Source organism: Crinia signifera, chromosome 7 (assembly GCF_055691185.1).
Source record: "Crinia signifera chromosome 7, ASM5569118v1, whole genome shotgun sequence".
Lineage (NCBI taxonomy): Eukaryota > Metazoa > Chordata > Amphibia > Anura > Myobatrachidae > Crinia > Crinia signifera.
Genome location: NC_139223.1, coordinates 11,555,145 through 11,582,702, shown reverse-complemented (window position 1 = coordinate 11,582,702; position 27,558 = coordinate 11,555,145). Strand labels below are relative to the sequence as shown.

Genomic DNA, 27,558 nt, shown 5'->3' with positions numbered 1-27,558 from the left:
CGGCTGAGCATCCTGCTTGCAATACCAAACGGTTGTGGAGGTATGTTGCTCTCTGGATGTCGATGGCACCACGTGGCAGTGCCCTCAATAGAATGGCATCCCTGGTGAGTGTCATCCTGGCCTATGGGTAGATTGCAATGTCCACCATGCATTCAGGCCTCGTGTCAGTGGTGTAATCATTGTTTTGGAGACAGTGAAGCAAAATATTTTAAAACTGTGACATTATTATGTGTAACTGTCTGATACTTAGCATTTTATCTTGCAGGGAGACTCTGGAGGACCCCTGGTCTGTGCCATACAGGGCGTTTGGTATGAAGTTGGCATTGTGAGCTGGGGACAGGGATGCGCGTTACCTGACCGGCCTGGAGTATACACCTACGTTCCTGCTTACTCTGATTGGATCTATGTCGCTTCTAATGTCAGTGCCCCCACTCATGCCAGTGCCACCACTCATGCCAGTGCCACCAGTCATGCCAATAGAGGCAGTGGAGCATCCAAAAGCTTCATATCCTCATTTTCTGTATTCACAGCATTGTTGTTGCTCCTAATGACCTGTTAGTTACTGCACAGACCATAATGATTGTTACTGTGATGAACATATTAATAATGATTCACATGTCTTCACATTTTGGAATCATTTACAGTGGCAAATGCAGGGTTTTTAGATGGGGGGGGTTTCCAACTGTAATCAGGGTTGCCTACCTGACCCTCTCCAGGAGGACACAATGCTCTGTTCCTGGGCTTCCCTGGTAATGTAGGATTGCCAGCACCTGTGGTGACACCTTTCTTATCAGTTACCTAGCTCCCCACAGGTGCTGGCAATCCTACATTATCCATACCTCTTAGCATGCCCCTCTCCAGGAGGACACAATGCTCTGTTCCTGGGCTTCCCTGGTAATGTATGATTGCCAGCACCTGTGGTGACACCTTTCTTATCAGTTACCTAGCTCCCCACAGGTGCTGGCAATCATACATTACTAGGGAAGTCCAAGAACAGAACATTGGGGTTTATTCTAGTTCAATCTTTCTGACAAAATTCTTCTTAGATGGACAAAACCATGTACACTGCAGGGGGGGCAGATGTTACTTGTGCAGAGAGAATTAGATTTGGGTGAGTTATTTTGTTTCATAGTTACATAGTAGGTAAGGCTGAAAAAAGACTTGCGTCCATCTAGTTCAACCTGGTATAGATATCCATTGCTGATTTGGTTGGTTCTGATATTTTACAGACAGATTATATTTCTTATTTGTACCCATGGATGTTTTTCTCCAGTAAATGTTTGTCCAACTTTGCCTTGAACGCATTTAATGAGCCAGCCGTTACCACCTCTCTGGGAAGAGAGTTCCAGAGTTTGACTGTTCTGACCGTAAAGAAATTCTTTCTACTAGCTGAATGAAATCTTTTTTCTTCTAATCTATACTCATGCCCTCGTGTCCTAGATTCCTTTCTAGTAGAAAAGAGGGTGCGTGACAGTTCCTTATATTGGCCCTTGATATACTTGTACATGTTGAGCATGTCCCCCCTTAAACGTCTCTTTTCTAATGTAAATAGTCCCAAATTGCTTAATCTCTCCCCGTAGCTTAAATTCTCCATTCCCCTAATAAGCTTTGTTGCTCGCCTTTGGACTTTTTCTAATTCTATGATGTCCTTTTTATAGTGTGGGGCCCAGAACTGTACTCCGTACTCGAGGTGAGGTCTCACCAATGCTTTATACAGTGGCATAATTACCCTTGAGTCCCTAGTTTCCATTCCCCTCTTAATACATGCCAGAATTTTGTTGGCCTTTTTTGTAGCTACATTACAATGGGCACTACATCCTAGTTTGCTGTCTATTTGGACTCCTAGATCCTTTTCAAGTATGGAATTACCCAGTTCCTCTCCGCTAAGGTTGTAACTTGCACACTGGTTGTGTCTCCCAAGGTGCATAACCTTACATTTATCTACATTGAACCTCATCTTCCATTTTTTTGCCCACTCATCTAGAATTGCAAGATCATTTTGAAGCATGGTGACATCTGATGATTTGATAACTTTGCTAAATTTTGTATCGTCCGCAAAGATGGATACATTGCTGAGTAACCCTATCCCAATATCGTTAATAAAAATGTTAAACAAAATGGGCCCCAAAACCGAACCCTGGGGCACTCCACTTAGTACCGGTATCATATCTGATACGGCACCATTCACAACCACTCTTTGTTCTCTATTACATAGCCAATTCCCTACCCATCTGCAGATATTTTCACCCAATCCTAGGTTCTCCATTTTATTAATCAATCTCTTGTGTGGGACAGTATCAAATGCTTTAGCGAAATCTAGGAAAATCACATCTACAGCATTTCCATTATCAAGGTTTTTGCTAACCTCTTCATAGAACCCTAGTAGATTAGTTTGGCATGAACGATTTTTCACGAACCCATGTTGGTTAGTACTGAGTAGACGGTGATGATCTAAATATTCCTGGATACCATCCCTTAAAAATCCTTCAAATAGTTTACCCCTAGTTTCTGTGCAGGGAAAATACTGACTGCATGATTTTACACTTCAATATAGATCTCACTTTGAAGAAAAAGCCCACCCAAATCTAATTCTCTCTGCACATGTTACATCTGCCCCACCCGCAGTGCACATGGTTTTGTCCATCTAAGAAGGATTTTGTCAGAAAGAATGGACTAGAATAACCCCCATTGTCTCCCTGAAGCAGAGGGTCAGGTAGGCCACCCTGATGTAATCCAAAATATCCCACTCTGCAGTGCATTGGAGTAAGTATGGGAGTCAGGGGGAGGGTAACAGCCATGATTTTTTTTTTATACACTGGATACTGTATGGAATGCCGCTGGTCTATAGTGTAACATACCCTCCAACATGACCCTCTTTATTAGGTACAAAATTCTCTGTTCATGGACTTCCCTCTTAATTTATGATTGCCGTCACCTGTGTTGAACTAGTTCATTTATAAGAAAGGTGTGTCAACACAGGTGACAGCAATCATATAAGTAAGAGGGAAGTCCTGGAACAGATCATTTTGTATCTAATGTAATGGGTCATGATGGAGGATATGGTATAGGCCTCGAGAGCTACCAACAGTTAATGTTTTCCAGATCTCCTCACAGAATCACAAGTGAAGTAATTAGCTCCACCTGTGGATCTTTTAAAATGTGAATAATGATTGCACCTTTGTAGCAGCTAGGTTGTCTGGAAAATGTGAAATGTTCGTAGCTCTTGAGGACTGAAGTTGGCTACCACTGGTATAGGCTGTTTCAAACATTTAAAGTGGTCAGGATATGTTTAAACATATAATAAATTATATACACAAGCATAATAGAACCAGTACTGCACTTTTTAAGCTCACAATCTCCCAGCTCATAGAAAGGCTCCTGTATCTTCCTCCTGGAAGCTGCTCTCTGGTCCATTGCGATGTCTGAGGGCTCAGATCCACACATACAGTAAATGTGGTAGAATAAGCTGGTACACTGGGCATGTGCAGCAGCTCCGCTCTGTCCCTTACACTGCATGGTGTGGTGGCAGCTCTATTGATCATATTATATACCAGTGCTATTGTTTAATTTAAGGCACTTGTCAAGAGGAAGGAGTTTCAAGGCAACCAGAACCCCCCCTGCGTTTTGCATATGATTTAGTATAATAATAAAAATAATTTCTTCTGAATTGAATTTATTTATCAGACAACTTTATACAGCATCTTTTGCAGATGACCCAGCAATAGTCAAAGAACAGACTTCCCCAGGGTAAGGAGAAGACTTGGCATTCTGTAGGCACCTCTAGACCGGTTTGCTAAGCCAAGCAGCAGTTCCATACAATAGTTGGGATAGTAGCGCCAACATACGCACATAACAGCGCAAAATGGTATTTTTGGAACTTTGAAAATTCGGTACTTATGTAGTAACTGGGCTGCCGATTTTGAAATCGGGTCCATCGCATCGCATCGCACCCGACCAAATCGCATGCGATGCGATGCGATGCGATGCGATGGACCCGATTTTTCCATAGGATTCAATGTTAAAATGGACTGAGTCCATTTTAACATGGAATTCAATGGGAAAAAGGGGTCCTTTTCATACCCCTACTATCCAAGTGGGCATGGAGTTGGATATAAACCTGTGGCGAGCGTAGCGAGCCACCGAGCCCGAAGCGTGGCGAGCGGACACAGAATACCGTCCCCTCGCGGGGCTCGCTTCGCTCGCCACGCTTCGGGCTCGGTGGCTCGCTACGCTCGCCACAGGTTTATATCCAACTCCATGCCCACTTGGATAGTAGGGGTATGAAAAGGACCCCTTTTTCCCATTGAATTCCATGTTAAAATGGACTCAGTCCATTTTAACATTGAATCCTATGGAAAAATCGGGTCATCGCATCGCATCGCATCGCATCTGATTGTATGCCTTAACTTAAGGCATACAATCAAAAAATCGGCAGCCCAGATACTACATAAGTACCGAAAATTCTTTGTAATATTTGACATTATTAAATTGTATTGCGGTATTATCACAGCAATTATTCCCGTTTTAAAGCATTGTCTTACCTGCAGACCAGGATTCCTGAGGTCTGGAGATTCCCCCATGGATGAGTGCGCTGTGCTGGCATCTAGTGGATAACGGTCTGAAGGACCCAACATGGGAGATGGGGAAAGGGGATGTTTGGTTACGGCTGAGAAATGTAACTAACTGATAGATATAACCATGCTAATTGTTGCTCCGACATAGCCGCGGGTGCGACATATATGCCACCATGCACAGCCGGTCTGAATTAGGCCCCTTATTTCATAGTTATATTTAATAGAGCAATAGACAAGCCACACATACATAAAATAAACCATGCTTATTGTTTACACATGAGCAGAAATGTGCAAACATGACCATCGGGGCAGGGGCCCAATTCGGTTCACTCCGTGTGAACCAGAATTGGCACCTTAATACAGAAGATATAGGGGTACTTATGTAATATCTGGGCTCCCGTTTTTCTTATGAGACCGCGGCCCCTCGCAGGGCTCGCCACGCTTCGGGCACAGTGGCTCGCTGCGCTCACCACACTATATAAAATCAACTCCCTGCGTAGTTGGATAGTAGGGGTATAAAAAAATGGGGTGCATTTAACATGGGAGCCCAGATAATACATAAGTACCGATATAGGTAATAGAGCAATAGACAAGTCACACAGACATAAAAAAATCCTTGAGTGCCAGGGCTGCCGAGAGGGGGGATGGGGGGGGGGGGGTACTAATTACCTGGGCCAAGGCTTGCTGGTCCAATCTCCCCTTCCTCTCGGTCTCTCCTGAGCAGCAGTGCTGACAGCAGGCTCAGAATGAGCATCTCACTGACAGAGTGATGCTGTAGGTATGTGCTGCGGCTGCTGAGGGGGGTGACACTGCCCCCTTGACTTTAAAGTGGGTTTTTCACCCCATAAACCTTTTAGGGGTGGGGCCTAATCACAGGAGGTGGTCACGCCTCCGCCATTAGGACACGCCCCCAACATTTTTCCCAGGGCCCAGCATTCCTTATGGCTGCCCTGTTGAGCTCACAGTAAGCATAATGCAGGATTGGTGCAGGCATTTTGGGTAATAACTTCATGGGTTGTGTATTTCACAAGCTACCAAGTAAGGCAGCCATCTTGGGAGTGGCAAGAAAACCCCCCCACAGTGATTTAGTTCTAGATCAGGAAAAGTCAGTTTCTAACAATAAACTGTCCAGTTTGACCTATTAGCAGCGGCCACTCCATGCAGTACAATGATTTTTTAATATGTGGTGTGTACGGAACAGGCCTTTCAGCTGGTACTCAACCCTTTTGTTGTCCTGGTATCGCGAGAAGACGGACCTTCCCCCAGTTTGAGTCCCCCTCCGGATGTTCCTGGCTGAAGGTACTGGGGACAGTCGGAATTAGCAGTGTCCCGCTGTTCGCCACTCAGGGGTGGAGTGTGGGATCTATGACTGGCAGTGACCGTCACTGGCTGGGTGAGTGGTCATCATCGGCCGGAGCCTCAGCCACCCAGTTTCACCTATTGGCACTCATGCACCTAGGTGCATGTGTGCAGCCCCTAAGCCGGAGCTCAAGAGGGGGGGGGGGGGGGGGGGGGACACAGACAAATGCATCATCAGGTAATCTATATATCTGATCCAGATGATGATATATTGAGTGTACTCCGTTATCCTCATTGAAAACCATAGCCTCCTCCCACCAACCATGGTATATGTTTGCATAAGTGGGGGCACACACTTGAAGGTAGAATTTATTGTCAAAAATTAAATAATTTTTGAGGAGTACAAAAGTTAGAAGTGCTACCAAAAACTGATTGATTTCTGTATCATGTTCTTTATGTAGAAAGTGGGGCTTTTATCCCTTTTTCGTGTTTTATACTGGTATACAGGGATTGTTTGTGACCAGTAGGACTCCTTTATCTACAGATGGAGCCACTCTCGACTAGCCTGCCTATGGTGGTTGTCCCACCAACCTGCCACAGTCCTAATTGCAAGGCAGCGCCGTAAGTATCGCGATAACCTCTGCAGCGCTGACCTAGCGGAGGGGGTTTGGAGCATACAGAAATGTGGTAAGAACCCTGATAACTGTGTTGTACTTGTGTACTTTCACGGCTCCCACGATGTGTATCGTATGTGGAAAAATCGCATTGCATCGCATGCGATCGTATGAGATCGCATGCGATGTCATTTTTCACTGAAATTAAGGACATGATTTGAAATCATGTAAAATGCACCCCAAATGTTTTTCACACTGTACCACCCCCACTATCTACGCCAACCCGAAGCGTGGCGACTGCAGCGAGCCCGCGAGGGGCGGTGGTACGCGTCCTACGACCTTTTCATACCCCCACTATCCACGTCGGTGTGGAGTTGAGAGTAGAAAGTGTGGCGAGCGCAGCGAGCCACCGAGCCCGAAGCGTGGCGAGAGGATGCGGATACCTGTGAAGCCCGCGAGGGGACACGGATACGTGTGAAGGTATCCGCGTCCCCTCGCGGGGCTCGCCACACTTTCTATTCTCCTCTCCAACGTGGATAGTGGGGGTATGAAAAAGTCGTGGGACGCGTACCGCCGCCCCTCGCGGGCTCGCTGCGCTCGCCACACTTTCTATTCTCCTCTCCAACGTGGATAGTGGGGGTATGAAAAAGTCGTGGGACGCGTACCGCCTCCCCTCGCGGGCTCGCTGCGCTCGCCACGCTTCGGGTTGGCATTGATAGTGGAGGTGGTAGTGTGAAAAATGACATTTGGGGTGCATTTTACATGATTTCAACTCATGTCCTTAATTTCAGTGAAAAATGACATCGCATCGCATCAGATTTTTACCAAAAATGCATGAAAACACGGAAAAATCGCATCGCATAGCATGCCATCGCATGCCACTACATATGGCATGCGATGGGAGCCGTGAAAGTACACAAGTACCACTGTGTTTTTACCACATTTTTGTATTAGTGGATACCACCCATTACTAGAGATGTGCGCCAATCACTTTTTGCAATTTTGGTTTTGGATCTGTATCAGACTCCAATTTTGGATCTGTATTCGGTTTTGCCAAAACCGCCCTTTTTGGGTTTGGATCTGTATTTTTTGGGAAAACTCATAAAAACAGCTAAAATCACAGAATTTTGCCCTGTTTTTGTTCCTATGGTGTTACTAACCTCAATTACCTTCATTTCCACTCATTTCCTGTCTATTTTGAACACTTTAAAACAGGGCTGGGCAATTGCGGCCCTCCAGATGTTGATGAACTACACATACCAGCATGCCTTGCATCAGTTTCAGCATGGCCACATAGCAAAACTAATGCAAAACATCCTGGGATGTGTAGTTCATCAACATCTGGAGGGCCGCAATTGCCCAGCCCTGCTTTAAAAAATAATACAGGTCGAGTATCCTGTATCCGGGCATCCATTATCCATTCGCATTTCTAATGACCGCATATTCTCTAAACTATGCGGTCATTAATGCAAGGGACAGCTCTTGCGGTAAGAGCTGTCCCTTGCGATGCGGCGCCTTTGCTGGACTTCCGGGTCTATGACCCGGGAGTCCGTCTGCGCATGCGCAGACCGACGCTCCGGCCGCGGGGCATGCTGGGAGGGATCCGTGACGGATCCCTCACACAGCGCTGCGATAAGAAGCCCATAGGCTTCTGCAGGGGATCGCCAGCTTTTTCTGGCGATTCCCTCCGCAGCGCTGACACTGCGAAGGGGGGTTAGAGAATACAGAAATGCGGTAAAAACCCAGATAACGGGGTTTTTACCGCATTTCTGTGATAGAGAATCTCACCCTATGACTGCTGGCAGCAGTTGCAGCACTGGTATGTGCTTCCTTCTCTCCTCTCAGATGTTCCTCCTCCATATCTATCACAGCACAAACCAGTCAACAGTCACAGTACCGTATGCACAATTGGGGTACGAACAGCAGTAACAGTTCCTTATATACCGATGGGGGTACGGAGCTACAGATAACAGTCACAGTAAAGAGATGGAGTACCAGCTGTCTCACTACAGCATAAACAGATGGAGTATGGACAGCAGTCACAGTACCTTATAAACAGATGGGGTACGGACAGCAGTCACAGTACCTTATGAACAGATGGAGTACCAGCAGTCACAGTATCATATAAAAAGATGGGGTACGGACAGCAGCCACAGTACCGTATAAACAGATGGGGTACGGACAGCAGTCACAGTACCATATGCACAATTGGGGTACGAATAGCAGTAACAGTTCCTTATACACCGAAGGGGGTACGGAGCTACAGATAGCAGTCACAGTACCGTATAAAAAGATGGAGTACGGACAGCAGTCACAGTACTGTATAAAAATATGAGGTACGGACAGCAGTCACACTACCGTATAAAAAGATGGGGTACGGACCGCAGCCACAGTACCGTATAAAAAGATGGAGTACGGACAGCAGTCACAGTACTGTATAAAAATATGAGGTACGGACAGCAGTCACACTACCGTATAAAAAGATGGGGTACGGACAGCAGCCACAGTACTGTATAAACAGATGTGGTACCAGCAGTCACACTACCGTATAAAAAGATGGGGTACGGACAGCAGCCACAGTACTGTATAAACAGATGTGGTACCTATTGGCAGAGTGTCTATAAGTACGTGCAGTGTGGTTGTCAGACTTCACACTTAGAAGATATAACCAAATGAAGGGTTTATTCAAGTGGCAGGCTTGTAGGTTACAACAGTACTTTAGTAGTTAACTTCAAGCGGTAATACAAACTGGTACATTGGGATCGACAGTCTCTGGTTGTTACTTAGCTGTAGCGTTTTGGCGCGTGCAGGGTCAATGACAGTTTGCTGGTTTACGCTGCGGTATCTCTCCCAGTCTCGCTGCTGCCAATGATGACTGATCTCCCTGTGCAAAAGGTCACGCTGGTAACGGGATTACAGCGGGGACTTGCTCCTATGCGCTCCGGTGCACGTGGAGCTACAAACAGCATGGACGGAGTCACATACGCTCTGAGGCACACACTACGCGGGGACTTCCTCACAGGAAAGGGAACGCTACCAGCAGGGTCAGGGGTCTCTGCCCTGCTATTCGCTTAAGCGAGCTGTCACTCAGGGTGACGCCTAGCTGCGTTGGCTGCAAGGGGACAAGGCAGACTGTAAGCCTTACACTAAACAGTGTATGGAGACAGGCGCTGAGCGCTGCAATCTAACACTCCCCCTCGCTCAAGGCTGTCTTCGGCTACATAAAAGAACTTAATACAATTCTCTGTCCTTTTGTGATACCTGTAACCGAAAATATGGTTAGAGAGAAAAGACATTCAGAACATCAGAACTTCAAATCAACATTTTGAACTTAGACAAGTCCACAGTCCTTCACGAACTTAATAAGCAAGTTTGTCGACAGTCCTTTAGTAAGCATGTCAGCGACATTCTGTTCACTTGCAATGTATTCAACATCGATGGACTTGTTCTCCACTAGTTCTCTGATGAAGTGGTGTCTTATCGCGATGTGCTTCGACCTTCCATGGTGCTTGGTAGTACAGGAAAGATCTATTGCTCCCCTGTTGTCACATGCGATACTGATAGTCTCTTCTTCATAAAGTAGACCTAACTCACACAAAGTCTCTTTGATCCAGAGTGCTTCTTTTGATGTCTCTGTAAGAGCCATGTATTCGGCCTCAGTTGTTGAGAGAGCAACTGTTGGTTGTTTTCTACTCGCCCAACTTGCATTTCCTCTGCTTCTTCTTGTGTGGTTGGTGACATACCTTTTGTAATCTTGATGCTTTTGTCAATTGGTGTATTCACTGACTTGGAGTCTGCCATCCCATACTTCAAGATTGTTGCCTCGATGTACATTTGTTGGTCGACTGTGACTGTTCCCTTTTGCAAGTTTTGAACAATTCTCATGCCCAACAGATGATTGGCTGGACCTAAGTCTTTCAACTTGAATCTCTGTTTCAGTTGATCTCTCACACTTGTAATGTGATCTTCGTGACCTGCTATAAGTATATCATCCACATAGACTGCTATGATGAACAACTTTTCTCCCAGAGTTTTGTGATAAAGGCAGTGGTCAGTCTCTGATCTAATAAAATTCATTTCAAGTAGTACTGTGTCCAATTTTATGTACCAGCAACGACCACTCTGCTTTAGGCCATATATGGATTTCTTCAGAAGACACACTTTCTCTGTCTGAAGCTCTGTGTCTATTGCAGATTTCCATTTCGCCCAATCACTGCACGCTTTCGCTTCTTGAATACTCTGAGGTTCACTGAAAGCAATATTCGCATATTCTTCCTCATATCTCCTGGCTGGTATGCCCTTGTTTCTTCTTACAGAAGCTCTATTAGTTGGTTCGCTTCCTTCTTCAGTATTTTCTGTTTCAGGTATGCTTTCTATTTCACATACCTCTACTAGTGCTTGCTTTTCTTGCTCTTTTGCTTTTGTGGGTGATGCTGTCTCTTGAAATATCACATCTCTTGATTTTAGAAGACGTCTGTTCTCTGCATCCCAGAGCCTGTACCCTTTGCTCTCCTCACAATAGCCTAGCAATATGCACTGTCTTGATTTTGGGTCAAGTTTCTTCCTTTTCTCCTTTGGTATATGCGCATAAGCTCTGCTCCCAAAGACGCGGAGGTGACTGATGTCTGGCTTCTTCCCAGACCAGGCCTCTAAGGGGGTTTTTCCCTTCACGGCCACTGTAGGTGTTCTGTTTTTCAGGTATACTGCAGTAGATACAGATTCTGCCCAAAAACTCTTCTCCAGGCCAGCATCGTTCACCATCGCTCGTGCTCTTTCAACGATTGTTCGGTTCGCCCTTTCACTTACGCCATTCTGTTCAGGCGTGTAGGCCATCGTCAGCTGATGCTTTATGCCATGTTTTCTGAGAAAGTCGGTTAGAACTTCATTTTCGTACTCTCCCCCATTGTCGGACCTCAGGACCTTTAGCTTTAGGCCCGTCTGAGTTTCCACTAGGTTCTTGTACTCCACAATTTTCTTGACCACCTCACTTTTCTTCCTTATGAAGTATACGTGTGTCATTCTTGTGGCGTCATCGATGAGAGTCATGAAGTATTTGTAACCACTGGTTGACTCCTCTTCCATTGGTCCGCACACATCTGTGTGCACCAGAGCTAATTGTGTTTCTGCTCTGCCTGCTGACTTGGGAAATGGGTTGCGGGTCTGCTTGCCTTTTATGCAACTCTCGCACACAGGTCTTCCGGTGTCCTTCACTGTGATTCCTGTTGCCATTCCATCAGCTAATTTCTGGACATTATCATATCCTAAGTGTCCCAAACGTCTGTGCCAGAGTTCCATCGACTCATTTTCAGCAGAGGCTGCCAAAGCTACACATTCCTCTGTGTCTAGGACGTATAGTTGGTTGCATCGGGTTGCTGAGGCAATTACAGTCCCTCTTTCATTATGCACCATACACTTGCCCTTTGCAAACTGGACTCTGTAGCCTTTTGCCTCGAGTACGCTGATAGCGATGAGGTTACTTCCCAATTCTGGTACATACAGGACGTCTTGGATATCTGTGACTACTGTCTGTCCCTCAATTCTTAGTCTCACTGTGATTGTCCCAACATTTGAAGCAGTAAGGACCTTTTCACCAATCCCGGTAACTGTTGTGGGGTTACACTGTGTTAAAGAATTGAACCACTCCTTGTTGCAGCTGAAGTGTCTAGAGGCTCCCGAGTCCATGTACCAGAGATCCCTCCTTGGCTTGTCTGTTACATTCAGTGCTGACTCGTTCTTCTTATCATGCCGCTTGTGCATGCCACTAGTGTTCTTCAGCCTGCATTCTGAAGCCTTGTGCCCTACTTTGTGGCACACATAACATTTGAATGTGCATTTCTTGGGTTTCGCACCCTTTGCGGTACTTGTTTCCTAGAACGGCCACAACGATTTAGATCGTTGTGGTCGTAAGATAAAAAATCGGATCGGTCGCATCGCATGCGATTTGGTCGCATACGATGCGACCGATCCGATCTGCCGATTTTTCACCCGATTTTTTTTTTTTTTACACCCGATTTGTTTAAATTGCCCCCCCAAATGTTAATAAGTGTGCTAGACCCCACGATAGACGTGAACCCGAAGCGTGGCGAGCGCAGCGAGCCCGCGAGGGGCGGCGGTGTGCGTCCTCCGACCTTTTCATTCCCCTACTATCCACTAGGGCGTGGAGTGAGAATATAATAGTGTGGCGAGCGCAGCGAGCCACCGAGCCCGAAGCGTGGCGAGCGCAGCGAGCCCCGCGAGGGGACGCGTCTCACTTCACAGGTATACGCGTCCCCTCGCGGGGCTCGCTGCGCTCGCCACGCTTCGGGCTCGGTGGCTCGCTGCGCTCGCCACACTATTATATTCTCACTCCACGCCCTAGTGGATAGTAGGGGAATGAAAAGGTCGGAGGACGCGCACCGCCGCCCCTCGCGGGCTCGCTGCGCTCGCCACGCTTCGGGTTCACGTCTATCGTGGGGTCATGGCGGGCACATAAAAAATGTGAAATGGGTCATATTGGCCCATTTCACCTTTTTTATCATTTTTCCCTATGTGAGATGGACTTAATCAAGTCCATCTCATCTTGTGCCATTATAATGGCACAAGACCAACCGATTTCAATGTTAAAAGATTTTTTAACATTGAAGTCTATGGAAAAATCGGGTCAATCGGTCGGTCGCATCGCGGCCGATTTTAATTGGTCGCGACCGACCGATTGACCCGATTTCTGTCAATCAAAGTCAAAAAATTGTAAAAAATCGGCCACATCGTGAGGATCGTGTCCCTTAATTAAGAGCCACGATCACTCACGATTGTGGCCGTTCTAGGAAACAAGTACCCCCTTTGCTACTAAGGCAGAACCCTCAGCTATGGCATCCTTGTGGATTCTCTCTTGGAACTGTAGTAGTTTGGCTCTCACAACTTCAGTTGTAAGCTTGGTTTCATTTGACTCTAGTGCGACAACTAGGAAGTCAAATTCTTCTGTCAAGTTCTGCAGCATTACCATCGCCACTTCTTCCTCATCCACTTTTGCTCCTACACATGCCAATTGCTGAGCTATCGATAGTATCTTATCAATATAATCGTTCACGTCCTTGCATGCATTCAGCTTTGTTCCATACAGTGTGCGTCTCAGACTTATCCTTCTCATTAAGCCTTTATTCTCATAAGCACCTTGTAGAGTTGTCCACATGTCCTTAGCGGACTCCTTCCCACAGATAGTAGAATAAACATGCTGCTCCACAGCCAGGCCTATTGTGCCAATGGCCTTGTCTACCTCTTCTGGGTTTGGACTATCTCCTGGGGCTATTGTGACTTTCCATAGCTTCTCCCTCTTAAGCTGCATTTCCATAGCGAACTTCCATGTAGTATAATTCTCTGAGCCTTTGAGCTTTGGAAAGTTCATGCTATGCCCTGTACTGTGCATTCTCGTTAACTCTCCCACAAATGGCAATTTAGAAATAATTCCTTTGTGTTCTTTTATGTACTGCGCTAGCACTTTGTCTTCAGGGGGTTAATCTTCGCGCACGTGACGTGCTGGGCCCATAACCTATTGGCAGAGTGTCTATAAGTACGTGCAGTGTGGTTGTCAGACCTCACACTTAGAAGATATAACCAAATGAAGGGTTTATTCAAGTGGCAGGCTTGTAGGTTACAACAGTACTTTAGTAGTTAACTTCAAGCGGTAATACAAACTGGTACATTGGGATCGACAGTCTCTGGTTGTTACTTAGCTGTAGCGTTTTGGCGCGTGCAGGGTCAATGACAGTTTGCTGGTTTACGCTGCGGTATCTCTCCCAGTCTCGCTGCTGCCAATGATGACTGATCTCCCTGTGCAAAAGGTCACGCTGGTAACGGGATTACAGCGGGGACTTGCTCCTATGCGCTCCGGTGCACGTGGAGCTACAAACAGCATGGACGGAGTCACATACGCTCTGAGGCACACACTACGCGGGGACTTCCTCACAGGAAAGGGAACGCTACCAGCAGGGTCAGGGGTCTCTGCCCTGCTATTCGCTTAAGCGAGCTGTCACTCAGGGTGACGCCTAGCTGCGTTGGCTGCAAGGGGACAAGGCAGACTGTAAGCCTTACACTAAACAGTGTATGGAGACAGGCGCTGAGCGCTGCAATCTAACAGTACCAGCAGTCACACTACCGTATAAAAAGATTGGGTACGGACAGAAGCCACAGTACTGTATAAAAAGATTGGTTACGGACAGCAGCCACAGTACCGTATAAAAAGATGGAGCACAGACAGCAGTCACAGTACTGTATAAAAATATGGGGTACGGACAGCAGTCACAGTACCGTATAAAAAGATGGGGTACGGACAGCAGTCACACTACCATATAAAATGATGGGGTATGGACAGCAGTCATACTACCATATAAAATGATGGGGTACGGACAGCAGCCACAGTACCATATAAAAAGATGGGGTACGGAGCTACGGAGAGCAGTCACAGTACGTGGGACAGAGATTTTTTTTATAATTTTATTAATAAAAAAAAAACAGTGGGGTACGGCCTGCGGTCACAGCAGTACCTTATAAACTGGTACAGAGCTGCGGACAGCAGTCACAGTACCATATAAACAGATGGGGTACCAGCAGTCACACTACCGTATAAAAAGATGGGGTACGGACAGCAGCCACAATACTGTATAAAAAGATGGAGTACGGACAGCAGTAAACCTACCGTATAAAAACATAGGGTACGGACATCAGCCACAATACTGTATAAAAAGATGGGGTACGGACAGCAGCCACAGTACCGTATAAAAAGATGTGGTACGGAAAGCAGCCACAGTACCTTATAAACAGATGGGGTACGGAGCTACGGAGAGCAGCCACAGTACGTGGGACAGAGAAATTTTAAATAAACAGTGGGGTGCGGTCTGTGGTCACAGCAGTAACTTATAAACTGGTACGGAGCTGCGGACACAGTCACACTACCGTATAAACCAGGGCTGGGCAACACCGAACCTCCAGATGTTGATGAACTACATATCCCAACATGCCTTGCATCAGTTTCAGCATGGCCACATAGCAAAACTAATGCAAAGCATCCTGGGATGTGTAGTTCATTAACATCTGGAGGGCCGGTGTTGCCCAGCCCTGGTATAAACAGATGGGATAAGGACAGCAGTCACAGTACCGTGTGAAAAGATGGAGTATGGACAGCAGTCACACTACCGTATAAAAAGATGGGGTACGGACAGCAGCTACAGTACTGTATAAAAAGATGGGGTACGGACAGCAGTCACACTACCGTATAAACCAGGATTGGGCAATAATATCAGTTGGGGGGGCGCCAGTAAATGGTCGAGGGCCGCACTCAGGAAAAGGGGGTGTGGTCTCTCAAAAGGGGGGTGTCCTTGAGTGTAGTGTACCACACCATATACCCTCTCTGCGCTACTGCCGCGGAGGAGGCCGGGTTCAGAGGGCAGTGATCGCGAAAACCCACCAAAAAAGTGGGTCCCTGGGACCCTTCACTTCTGAAAATTGGGGTCCTACCTGACCTTTTCTGAGTCCCAATGGAGTGAAGGTTAATCTACAAATTTAAACATTTAAGGCCAATATGAAGCTTTTGCCTGGGCTATATGTTTCATTGTGTCATCTATAACAGTGGTTCTCCAAACATAATAATAAAAACCTTAATAAAAAATTCTTAACAAATAAAATGAACCCTGCATTAGGGGGGGGGGGGGGGGGGCATATTGCACACATACACATAGAACACCACACACAGCTCACCAGTAATACATACATACATAGATACATGCATAGTATATCACACATACTGCACACCACACACAGCTCACCCGTAATACATACATACATACATACATACATACATAGTATATCACACATACTGCACACCACACACAGCTCACCAGTAATACATACATACATACATACATACATAGTATATCACACATACTGCACACCACACACAGCTCACCAGTAATACATACATACATAGTATATCACACATACTGCACACCACACACAGCTCACCAGTAATACATACATACATACATACATACATACTATATCACACATACTGCACACCACACACAGCTCACCAGTAATACATACATACATACATACATACATACATAGTATATCACACATACTGCACACCACACACAGCTCACCAGTAATACATACATACATAGTATATCACACATACTGCACACCACACACAGCTCACCAGTAATACATACATACATACATACATACATACATACATAGTATATCAAACATACTGCACACCACACACAGCTCACCAGTAATACATACATACATACATACATACATAGTATATCACACATACTGCACACAACACACAGCTCACCAGTAATACATACATACATACATACATACATACATACATAGTATATCACACATACTGCACACCACACACAGCTCACCAGTAATACATACATACATACATACATGCATACATACATACATACATAGTATATCACACATACTGCACACCACACACAGCTCACCAGTAATACATACATACATACATACATACATACATACATACATACATACATACATTCATAGTATATCACACATACTGCACACCACACACAGCTCACCAGTAATACATACATACATACTATATTACACATACTGCACACCACACACAGCTCACCAGTAATACATACATACATACATACATACATACATAGTATATCACACATACTGCACACCACACACAGCTCACCAGTAATACATACATACATACATACATACATACATAGTATATTACACATACTGCACACCACACACAGCTCACCAGTAATACATACATACATACATACATAGTATATCAAACATACTGCACACCACACACAGCTCACCAGTAATACATACATACATACATACATACATACATAGTATATCACACATACTGCACACCACACACAGCTCACCAGTAATACATACATACATACATACATAGTATATCACACATACTGCACACCACACACAGCTCACCAGTAATACATACATACATACATACGTACGGATAGCAGCCACAGTACCGTATAAAAAGATGGGTTATGGAAAGCAGCCACAGTACCTTATAAACAGATGGGGTACGAACAGCAGTCACACTACCGTATAAAAAGATGGAGTACGGACAGCAGTCACACTACCGTAAAAAAAGATGGGGTATGGACAGCAGTCACAATACCATATAAAGAGATGTAGTATGGACAGCAGTCACACTACTGTATAAAAAGATGGGGTACGGACAGCAGCCACAGTACCGTATAAAAAGATGGAGTACGGACAGCAGTCACACTACCATATAAAAAGATGGGGTATGGACAGCAGCCACAGTACCGTATAAAAAGTTGGGGTACAGGACTTCCAGTGGGCGGGGTGCCGAGAGCAACCGCGTTTTTACAGGGCTCCCTTCTACACTAAAGAAGATCAGCTACCATCGCTTCCCCTCTGTATCTCTCCCGAACAAAACCCACCCTATTGCACTCACCAGACAGAGGAGATAGCGGGGCTGCTTTCCTGGAGCCGAAATACGGAGAATCCACGGGGTCCGGCCCTCAGCGTGGACGGCCTAAGTTTGGGCGCGAAACTGGGCGCCATACTGCGGCCCTTATAGGAGATCCGCACAACTCTGACACAGGCTACTCGGCGGAGCACGGCTGCACCCAGCCGGGACAGCGGACCCCCCCTACTGGACGAACTTCTCCCCCTGGATCGCCTGCAGGAGTCGGGGATTGAGGTCTCCTGGGGGACGGCGCTTTGGAGCTGAGGCTGGGAAGGGGCTCCGGAACTGCAGCGGCGCCCCCCTGCTGTCCACCCGGGATCGTGGAGTGGCTGTGACATCCCTCCTGCTGTCCTCTAAGGAGCCTGGCAGGCTGATCTCCGGGAGCCCCGACGCTGCTGTGACGCCGTCTCAGCTACCCCGCGGGAGTACTGTATCGCGGCACTTGCTTGAGCTCCGGCCGGTGGATGGCTCGCCTCCTGCTGCGGGGGGGTTGCCGTTTTAGCCACGGAGGCAGAACAGAGACTTTTACAGGTGAGCTTGGTGTCAGCGGGGCGTGGAGGGGAGCGGCCCGGTTGTCTGATTCCCCAAGGAGGGTGAGTGTATAAGTGGCGCGGGGGTACCTGTTTCCTGGGGGGCTTGACTAGCTGGCTCGCCAGAGCAATAACCATCCTGGAGGGACCCCCCACACCTGGACCTCTCGAGCCCAAAGAACATTTAACCCTGTTGGGACAGCCTTAACTTTTTCAAATATTACCTATAGGTCCCGGTTGGACCACCTCTACCCCACCTGGCAGACTGTCATTTATTGGCTTACATTGTCTTGGGACAAAACTCTCAGGGGCTGTTGAACCCCATTGCTTCAGGGATGTATACCTTATAGGCAGACCTCATTGAATAGTTTGGGTTTCAGCCTTGACTACACTACCTGTCTACATTTGGCTTCAAAATTTGAGGGGGCACTATTTTTGATCACAGCTCTTGTGACTTATTAGAGGTTTACCCCCTTATCTGGCACTGTGGAAAGGGGTTTATGGCCCATGTCATGGTCTGGAAACTTGCTTCACAGGGAGCAAAACTGGATATGGCCTAACCAGAATAAAAACCAGGGAGGCCAATACAATTTGCTCTATTGCATTCCAGACTTCGTTGGGCCCCCCATATGCAAAGTCACAGGACAGAGAAACTTGCTATATAAGGACCCTGGGCCCATAACAGCCCACAAACACATTGCACCCACCAACATTGCCTTATTTGGGGGACACCAGTAAACATTGAGCTGGTCATCTGCACTTTTGTTTGAATGGTTCAGAAATTACACAAAACCTTGGTGCTCTTGGACGAGTATACATTTCTACCCATATTTTGCCAGAGGCCGGGGCCGCAATCAGATACAGTATAGAGGAGATATATTGAGGAATAAACTCCACCCTGCTGTGGTAGAGTGTGCTGGGGGCACCACTTTAACAATTCCGGCGTGCTAGCGGTGTTACACCTGGTATATAGATCTTGTTGACTATTCAGGACTGCCTCTGCCACTCATCCTGGAGTGTTTGGACAAGGGGCTGCTGCGCAGTACTCTCTCCCACACCTCGACAGTTTCTACACTTAATTCATGTTGCTGGGATATAACAGTTAATAGTTTAATTATTCTCTACTCATACGGTAACACCATTTAGAGACATCCTCATTTTATAGCCCTATGTCAGCGGTTGTGACACAGTAAAATATCTTTTTCATCTGCTATAGTGTTACACTGCTGACACCTGGTGGTGGATCCCGTTATTACGCCAAAGCTTCGTGAACACACTGTTTGTATATTGTATATTGTTATGTAAATGCTTGTATGTCACTGCATATAGGGGTGGCAAACATCTGCGCCGACTGGTGAATCTCAAGAGTTAATCTAACTGCCCTTGCTATTAATACAGAGGGCAATTTATAGAAGGTTTTTCGGTCATAGACCCAGAAGCTGGCAAGTTACAACCAATCTTAGTTAGCCCTAGACACGTGGTCACCACCTGTACAAACTAACTACCATTCTACAACATCTGCCCTATTAACTACATTGAACACAGATTACCATAATTTTAAACCATAAATAGGATATACTGAGAAGTTAAGCCATGTAATCCCGACCGCCTGATGGGGGAAGGGGGAATCCCCTAATCGTTGGTGACTATATACACACCAGGTCAATTATCCACCATAAAATATTTTACGTTACATTGGTTTGAGGTTCAGCCAACAGTTTTCAAACGTCCTACCCTGATAGGGTATGGACAGATTCCTTGAAAAGAAATCACTTGCAAACTCGTCCCAGCCACCTTCAGACCCCGCCATGGTCAAAAAATGCCAAAAGCCCTCCCAAACTTCTTCCCCCCATCCCCTGTGCTATTTTCTGCAGACAATACCTCCAGTGGGACCCCACCTATCCCTCCTCAGACACCGGTGATCCCTACACCAGAGGAGAATGCTAAGGTGACAATTCAAATGTTGATGCCTCTACTTGATAAAAAATTTGAGGATCTGCACACTAGATTAGAAGCCTTGCTCACAAAAATTTACTCTAACACCGCCAGGATAGTCACGGTGGAACAGCGGATCAGTGATAACGAGGACGCTGTGCATGATCTGCAGAGACAGTTAGAAATTCGGGAGAAAACAATTAACACCTTAGATTGAGAACAGGGACAGACGGTGTAACTTACGCTTCATAGGTATCCCAGAAACAATTAGGGGCCCACAACTGGAGGAATATGTTAGTGTACGGGTAGCAAGGGCATTGGGAATTTATGATGAGTCAGCAATTCCCCAAATTGAACGGGCACATAGATTAGGGCCTGAGAGGCGGGATCAGGCTTCCAGGCCGAGGCCCACCATCGCCAAATTCCTAGATTACAGGACCAAAGAGAAGTTCCTATCAACATACAGAACTTCCCAGCCCCTAATGGTGGAGGATCAGAAGATCCTTATATTCCAGGATTTTTCCGCTTTGGTCTCCCAGAAGCGGAAGGAATTCTCTGGAATTTGTAAAATGCTAGTGGATAAAAATAAACGCTTCGCTTTAATGTACCCAGCGAAGCTGTGAATTGTGGAGAATGGCCGTACACTGTTCTTTACAGACCCGAGACAGGCAAAGGAGTTTATAGAGAGAGCTCCCCAGCACTCTCCAGACAGAGAAAATGAATTATTGATTTATAAGCATTCAGGGTGACACCTTTCGGCCTCGGTTAGGCTCAACAGTGGAGGCAGAGGGAGAGGTCATCCAGTTGGAACCTCATTACTACAACTTAACACCAGGCCCGTGGAGATCTGGGGGTGCCTGGGCACCCACGGGACCTCCCAAAGGATACACAGATCCTTCTTAACAGTTGGACCGTGGTGGTCCCAACACCTTTCGCTGGACAATTAGTGACTGAGGCCGGGGGAGGTATAAACACCCTTCAAACGGTACTAGGTTAATCGTTCAGGAGAAGCAATGTTGTCCTTCTCCACTGCTTGTTTATACTAAATGTTATATAGTCACTTTCATACTCAAAGTGATCAGTTAGATTTGGAAGGGATAGAGATCCCCTACCCCTAATTCCCACCTCTAGTTCTTATAGTGGACTAAGTGTTTTCATCGGAGCACCCCATTTGAAATATGATGGGGTCCTCAGACGAAGATACAGAGTGGTTACCACTCTTTAGGTTTATTAAACAAAAAAAGTTTAAAGCACCATTTACTCACTTAACCAGTAGTTTTGAAAGACAGTTACATTCTCTATTTTTCATTACTTATACCATTCCTTACAGGACCGGTTGGTTCCCAGGGTATTTTATATGTACTTTTCATTATCACAAATCTGTTTGCATGTCTAACCGCATACTTTGTATCTCGCATGTGCCTAAGCAGTTCTCCCCTCTTGGTGTCAATCCATGTCTGCGCAGCTGAACACGGGTGATCTGCCACCGACGCCCCCCCATCTAAACTTGGTCTCATGGAACGTGGCAGGTTTGAACACCCCCATCAAACGTAAAAAGGTACTCACACACCTCAAAAAGCTCAGGCCAGATATTGTCATGCTGCAGGAGACCCACTGGCTGCGTAGCAATGATTCGGGGCTTAGAGCTCGTTGGATTGGGGACTGCATCTCAGCCTCATATCATACCAAATCTAAAAGGGTAGCTATACTACTTCATAGCAATCTCAGATATCAGATCCTTGATAGGGTGGAGAACGTGGAGGGTCGTTTTCTTCTTTTAGATGTGGAGATAGAAGGGATGCTATTTACTCTACTGAACGTGTATGCCCCAAATGTCTCTCCGGATAGATTTTTGTCCAGACTGGCTCAGCTCCTTGCGGCCCGCTCCGTCCATAGATTGATCATATGAGTGGATTTTAATTCTGTTGATGACCCTAAGCTGGACAAGTCTCCACCTTTACTCAGACCTCTGCCCCCTTCCTGGTACCATATCCAGGCCTTAAAAACAAATTTGAAACTTAGCGACCCTTGGCACCTTCTACACGACCAGGAAAAGTCCTATACACACCTATCCAGAGCTCACCAAACCTTGTCCAGGATTGACTACTTTCTGGTTTCCAATAGTTTGATGTCGCAGGCTGACATCTTTGATATTTTAATATCGGATCACGCCCCCATTTCTCTGGAGATAAGACACTTTAATGACTCCTTTATTGACTTAATTAAATATTTTTACTCCACACCGTTAACGTCGCTGTTAGAAAGGGGAGCAAATCCAGATGTTCAGAGGCACACGTCAGGGCTGCCCCCTCTCCCCCCTGTTATTTAATTTATCTATTGTGTTCAGGGCTTGATAAGGACATAAGTGACGGGAATGGTATTTAGCGCTATTGTGCTCAGGGCTTGATCAGAACATGTGACAGGAATGGTATCTAGCGCTATTGTGCTCAGGGCTTGATAAGAACATAAGTGACGGGGAAGGGTATCTAGCGCTATTGTGCTCAGGGCTTGATAAGAACATAAGTGACAGGAATGGTATCTAGCGCTATTGTGCTCAGGGCTTGATAAGGACATAAGTGACAGGAATGGTATCTAGCACTATTGTGCTCAGGGCTTGATAAGAACATAAGTGACGGGAATGGTATCTAGCGCTATTGTGCTCAGGGCTTGATAAGGACATAAGTGACAGGAATGGTATCTAGCGCTATTGTGCTCAGGGCTTGATAAGAATATAAGTGCCAGGGATAGAGAAAAAGTAGTCGTGGCGGATGCACACCGTATCAAAATGGAATTTTTATTTATCTTAATGATTTATTGTTTATATTATATCTTGAGTGGGGAATCCTTTTAATCTTTAATCAGGTTGGGATTCAGGAAATACCCACTATAGTTTGGCGAAATAGAAGAGGTTAAAAGATTTTTTACATATAACACATACATACATTTGGTGAGAAAAGATAGAAATAAGTGTATATAGTTATTTAAAAATATAGGCAGACCTGGTTGTATGGTGTGGTGCCTGTTTATAAGCTAGGAATATATATCTCCAGGATACGCGGTATATTGGAATTTGTTGCCAGTGTTGGCTTATTGGTACTCCATTCCGTGTATCTGTACTGGACCTCAGGTGACCCTTTGTTCGTGGGAATTATTCCGAACTCTGTCAGTCTGTGGAATATGTTTGTTCACCTTATTAATTTGCCACAAGGTGACAAGAGATATAAAAACACAGTCTTAAATATAAATATAACTAACAGAAGTATTCCAGAACAGCAGGATATATAGTAAAACTCAAGACAACATTATCCGGACCAATGAACCTAAAAAAGATACCTTAAAAACCAATGGCTTCACCTTGACAATTAATAATAACCACACATGGATATCATATAACACATCTCACATCTCAGTTACGCCTATATTAAGAGCACAGATCCTCTTCTTTTCACATATGTCACCCCCAACGCACACAGGCACTTAGTCACCCACCAATTCCTTAACCAAATTCAGTGATGACACTCACTGAGTACCACTTATTCCATCCTCATCTATTTCCTTTTTTAAGATCTTATGTCTATTTCTCCACGCAATTATTCTCACATACTGTAAAATTACTAGATTTTTATACTTACCTCATATGGATATTTAATAATAATTTTTTCACTCTATATACACACATGGTTTTTCACATGATTTTTTTATGCACATTTATCACTTTTATTTATTCATTTATTTATTTATTTTATTTTATATCCATTTATAGGATAAGACACAGAATCAAGTTAACTGATTATTTATGAATCTCACAATACACCACGACACACAGAATTATCAAAATACAATAAAGGTATTCCAAGTGAATATACCACACCAATACAATGAATGACAGATATAATCTATACAGATAACAGGGTTCTAACCCGGAATCATCACGAATATAAATGTCAGCTGGTGGAGCCTCTATAAAATAAACTAAGGGTCTCAACATTGAGTCTGTGGATTATCAGGCAGCCGATGAGTGTATGGAAGCAAACACAAGTCTTTATAATTAAAACAAAGGTCGTCTTACAACATTTCAAATTGAAACCTTATAACATATGCTCGATACAGGGTTCAACCCCAGACATCATATGCCTGTATTGATGCGTTTAACTGTTTCCGATTGGCCCAGCAAAAACCATGTGACGCGCAACGCAGGTCACATGACCGCCGCGATGATGTCACAACGCAGAGACGTGACAGAAAGGGCGGAAGTAAGCCCGCAGAGTATTACAGCACCCGGATGCTCATTGGTCAATCTCTGACCGTGGCCCCAATCAAACGCTCTGATTGGCGGGCCATATGAATAAATATAGCATGGGGGAGAGCATCCACTGGTTAGCTTGAAGAAGCCAGTGCGAAACACGTGTTCTGACATGTTTATATAGTGCTAGACAGTGGATTGTATGTGTGCGGAGGAGGAATTATGCCCTCGTTATACTGTTTAAAAGATTTGTCTTTTTAAAGCTTGTACTCGCCGACCCAGCTCTGTCACTGATACTCTTCAGTTGGTCCCCACACCAGTGGGTGGCAGTATTATACTGTGTGTGGCAAAAATAAAAATATCAAGTGGACATCAAAGGGAAATTAATAGCTCATCAGCCTATGTGATACATGTGTACAAAAAACGCTACTGTTGCAGCATATCCTATGATTTAGCCTGGTCACAATAAACTCTTTTCAAAATTGGGTCTCACAACAGCAGGTGTCACTGTAACACTGCATATCAAAACCCAGAAAATAATTGGACACTAAAGCCAATACCAGCAGTCCATATATCCAGGCTATACTGGAAAATGTTATTGTTGCAACTTAGCCCATCCTGTACAAAGACATAGCTTCACCTTGTGGCAAATTAATAAGGTGAACAAACATATTCCACAGACTGACAGAGTTCGGAATAATTCCCACGAACAAAGGGTCACCTGAGGTCCAGTACAGATACACGGAATGGAGTACCAATAAGCCAACACTGGCAACAAATTCCAATATACCGCGTATCCTGGAGATATATATTCCTAGCTTATAAACGGGCACCACACCATACAACCAGGTCTGCCTATATTTTTAAATAACTATATACACTTATTTCTATCTTTTGTCACCAAATGTATGTATGTGTTATGTGTAAAAAATCTTTTAACCTCTTCTATTTCACCAAACTATAGTGGGTATTTCCTGAATCCCAACCTGATTAAAGATTAAAAGGATTCCCCACTCAAGATATAATATAAACAATAAATCATTAAGATAAATAAAAATTCCATTTTGATACGGTGTGCATCCGCCACGACTACTTTTTCTCTTTCTCTTGTAACTATTGCTTTTAGTCGACAGGATAGCACCCTCCGCCAACCAAATAGAGCGGCTAATACCCTGAATCAACAAGGGTATAAAACTATTTTTCCCTTTTTTTGTGTGCAGATCTCAACCCAACCCTCCCCCTAAGAATATAAGTGACAGGAATGGTATCTAGCACTATTGTGTTCAGGGCTTGATAAGAACATAAGTGACGGGGAATGGTATCTAGCGCTATTGTGCTCAGGGCTTGATAAGGACATAAGTGACAGGAATGGTATCTAGCGCTATTGTGCTCAGGGCTTGATAAGGACATAAGTGACAGGAATGGTATCTAGCGCTATTGTGCTCAGGGCTTGATAAGAACATAAGTGACGGGGAAGGGTATCTAGCGCTATTGTGCTCAGGGCTTGATAAGGACATAAGTGACAGGAATGGTATCTAGCGCTATTGTGCTCAGGGCTTGATAAGGACATAAGTGACAGGAATGGTATCTAGCGCTATTGTGCTCAGGGCTTGATAAGAACATAAGTGACAGGAATGGTATCTAGCGCTATTGTGCTCAGGGCTTGATAAGAACATAAGTGACAGGAATGGTATCTAGCACTATTGTGTTCAGGGCTTGATAAGAACATAAGTGACGGGGAATGGTATCTAGCGCTATTGTGCTCAGGGCTTGATAAGGACATAAGTGACAGGAATGGTATCTAGCGCTATTGTGCTCAGGGCTTGATAAGGACATAAGTGACAGGAATGGTATCTATCGCTATTGTGCTCAGGGCTTGATAAGGACATAAGTGACAGGAATGGTATCTAGCGCTATTGTGCTCAGGGCTTGATAAGGACATAAGTGACAGGAATGGTATCTATCGCTATTGTGCTCAGGGCTTGATAAGGACATAAGTGACAGGAATGGTATCTAGCGCTATTGTGCTCAGGGCTTGATAAGAACATAAGTGACAGGAATGGTATCTAGCGCTATTGTGCTCAGGGCTTGATAAGAACATAAGTGACGGGGAATGGTATCTAGCGCTATTGTGCTCAGGGCTTGATGAGGACATAAGTGACAGGAATGGTATCTAGCGCTATTGTGCTCAGGGCTTGATAAGAACATAAGTGACAGGAATGGTATCTAGCGCTATTGTGCTCAGGGCTTGATAAGGACATAAGTGACGGGAATGGTATCTAGCGCTATTGTGCTCAGGGCTTGATAAGGACATAAGTGACGGGAATGGTATCTAGCGCTATTGTGCTCAGGGCTTGATAAGAACATAAATGACAGGAATGGTATCTAGCGCTATTGTACTCAGGGCTTGATAAGGACATAAGTGACAGGAATGGTGTCTAGCGCTATTGTGCTCAGGGCTTGATAAGAACATAAGTGACGGGAATGGTATCTAGCGCTATTGTGCTCAGGGCTTGATAAGGACATAAGTGACAGGAATGGTATCTAGCGCTATTGTGCTCAGGGCTTGATGAGAACATAAGTGACAGGAATGGTATCTAGCGCTATTGTGCTCAGGGCTTGATGAGAACATAAGTGATGGGGAATGGTATCTAGCGCTATTGTGCTCAGGGCTTGATAAGGACATAAGTGACAGGAATGGTATCTAGCGCTATTGTGCTCAGGGCTTAATAAGAACATAAGTGACGGGGAATGGTATCTAGCGCTATTATGCTCAGGGCTTGATTGTGTGTCCTGTTGTCCTAACATGACAGGCACACTTGCATTAAGGGCGTAGATGCTTAAAAGAGACCTAATT

At 45.2% G+C, this 27,558-nt stretch overlaps 2 protein-coding genes across 2 annotated transcripts in view; both read left to right on the top strand.

Moving 5' to 3' along the window:
- LOC146021065 (serine protease 33-like) overlaps positions 1–20,675 on the top strand; it is a 50,839-nt gene extending 30,164 nt beyond the window's left edge. Inside the window, exons 6-7 of the mRNA XM_083154866.1 lie at positions 266–418; positions 20,436–20,675. Of these exons, the coding sequence (XP_083010992.1) occupies positions 266–418; positions 20,436–20,675 (393 nt within the window). The remainder of the gene's footprint in view (positions 1–265; positions 419–20,435) is intronic.
- The window catches only part of LOC146019767 (serine protease 33-like), a 154,596-nt gene that overhangs the window by 61,926 nt on the left and 65,112 nt on the right, over positions 1–27,558 (top strand). The window lies entirely within an intron of this gene.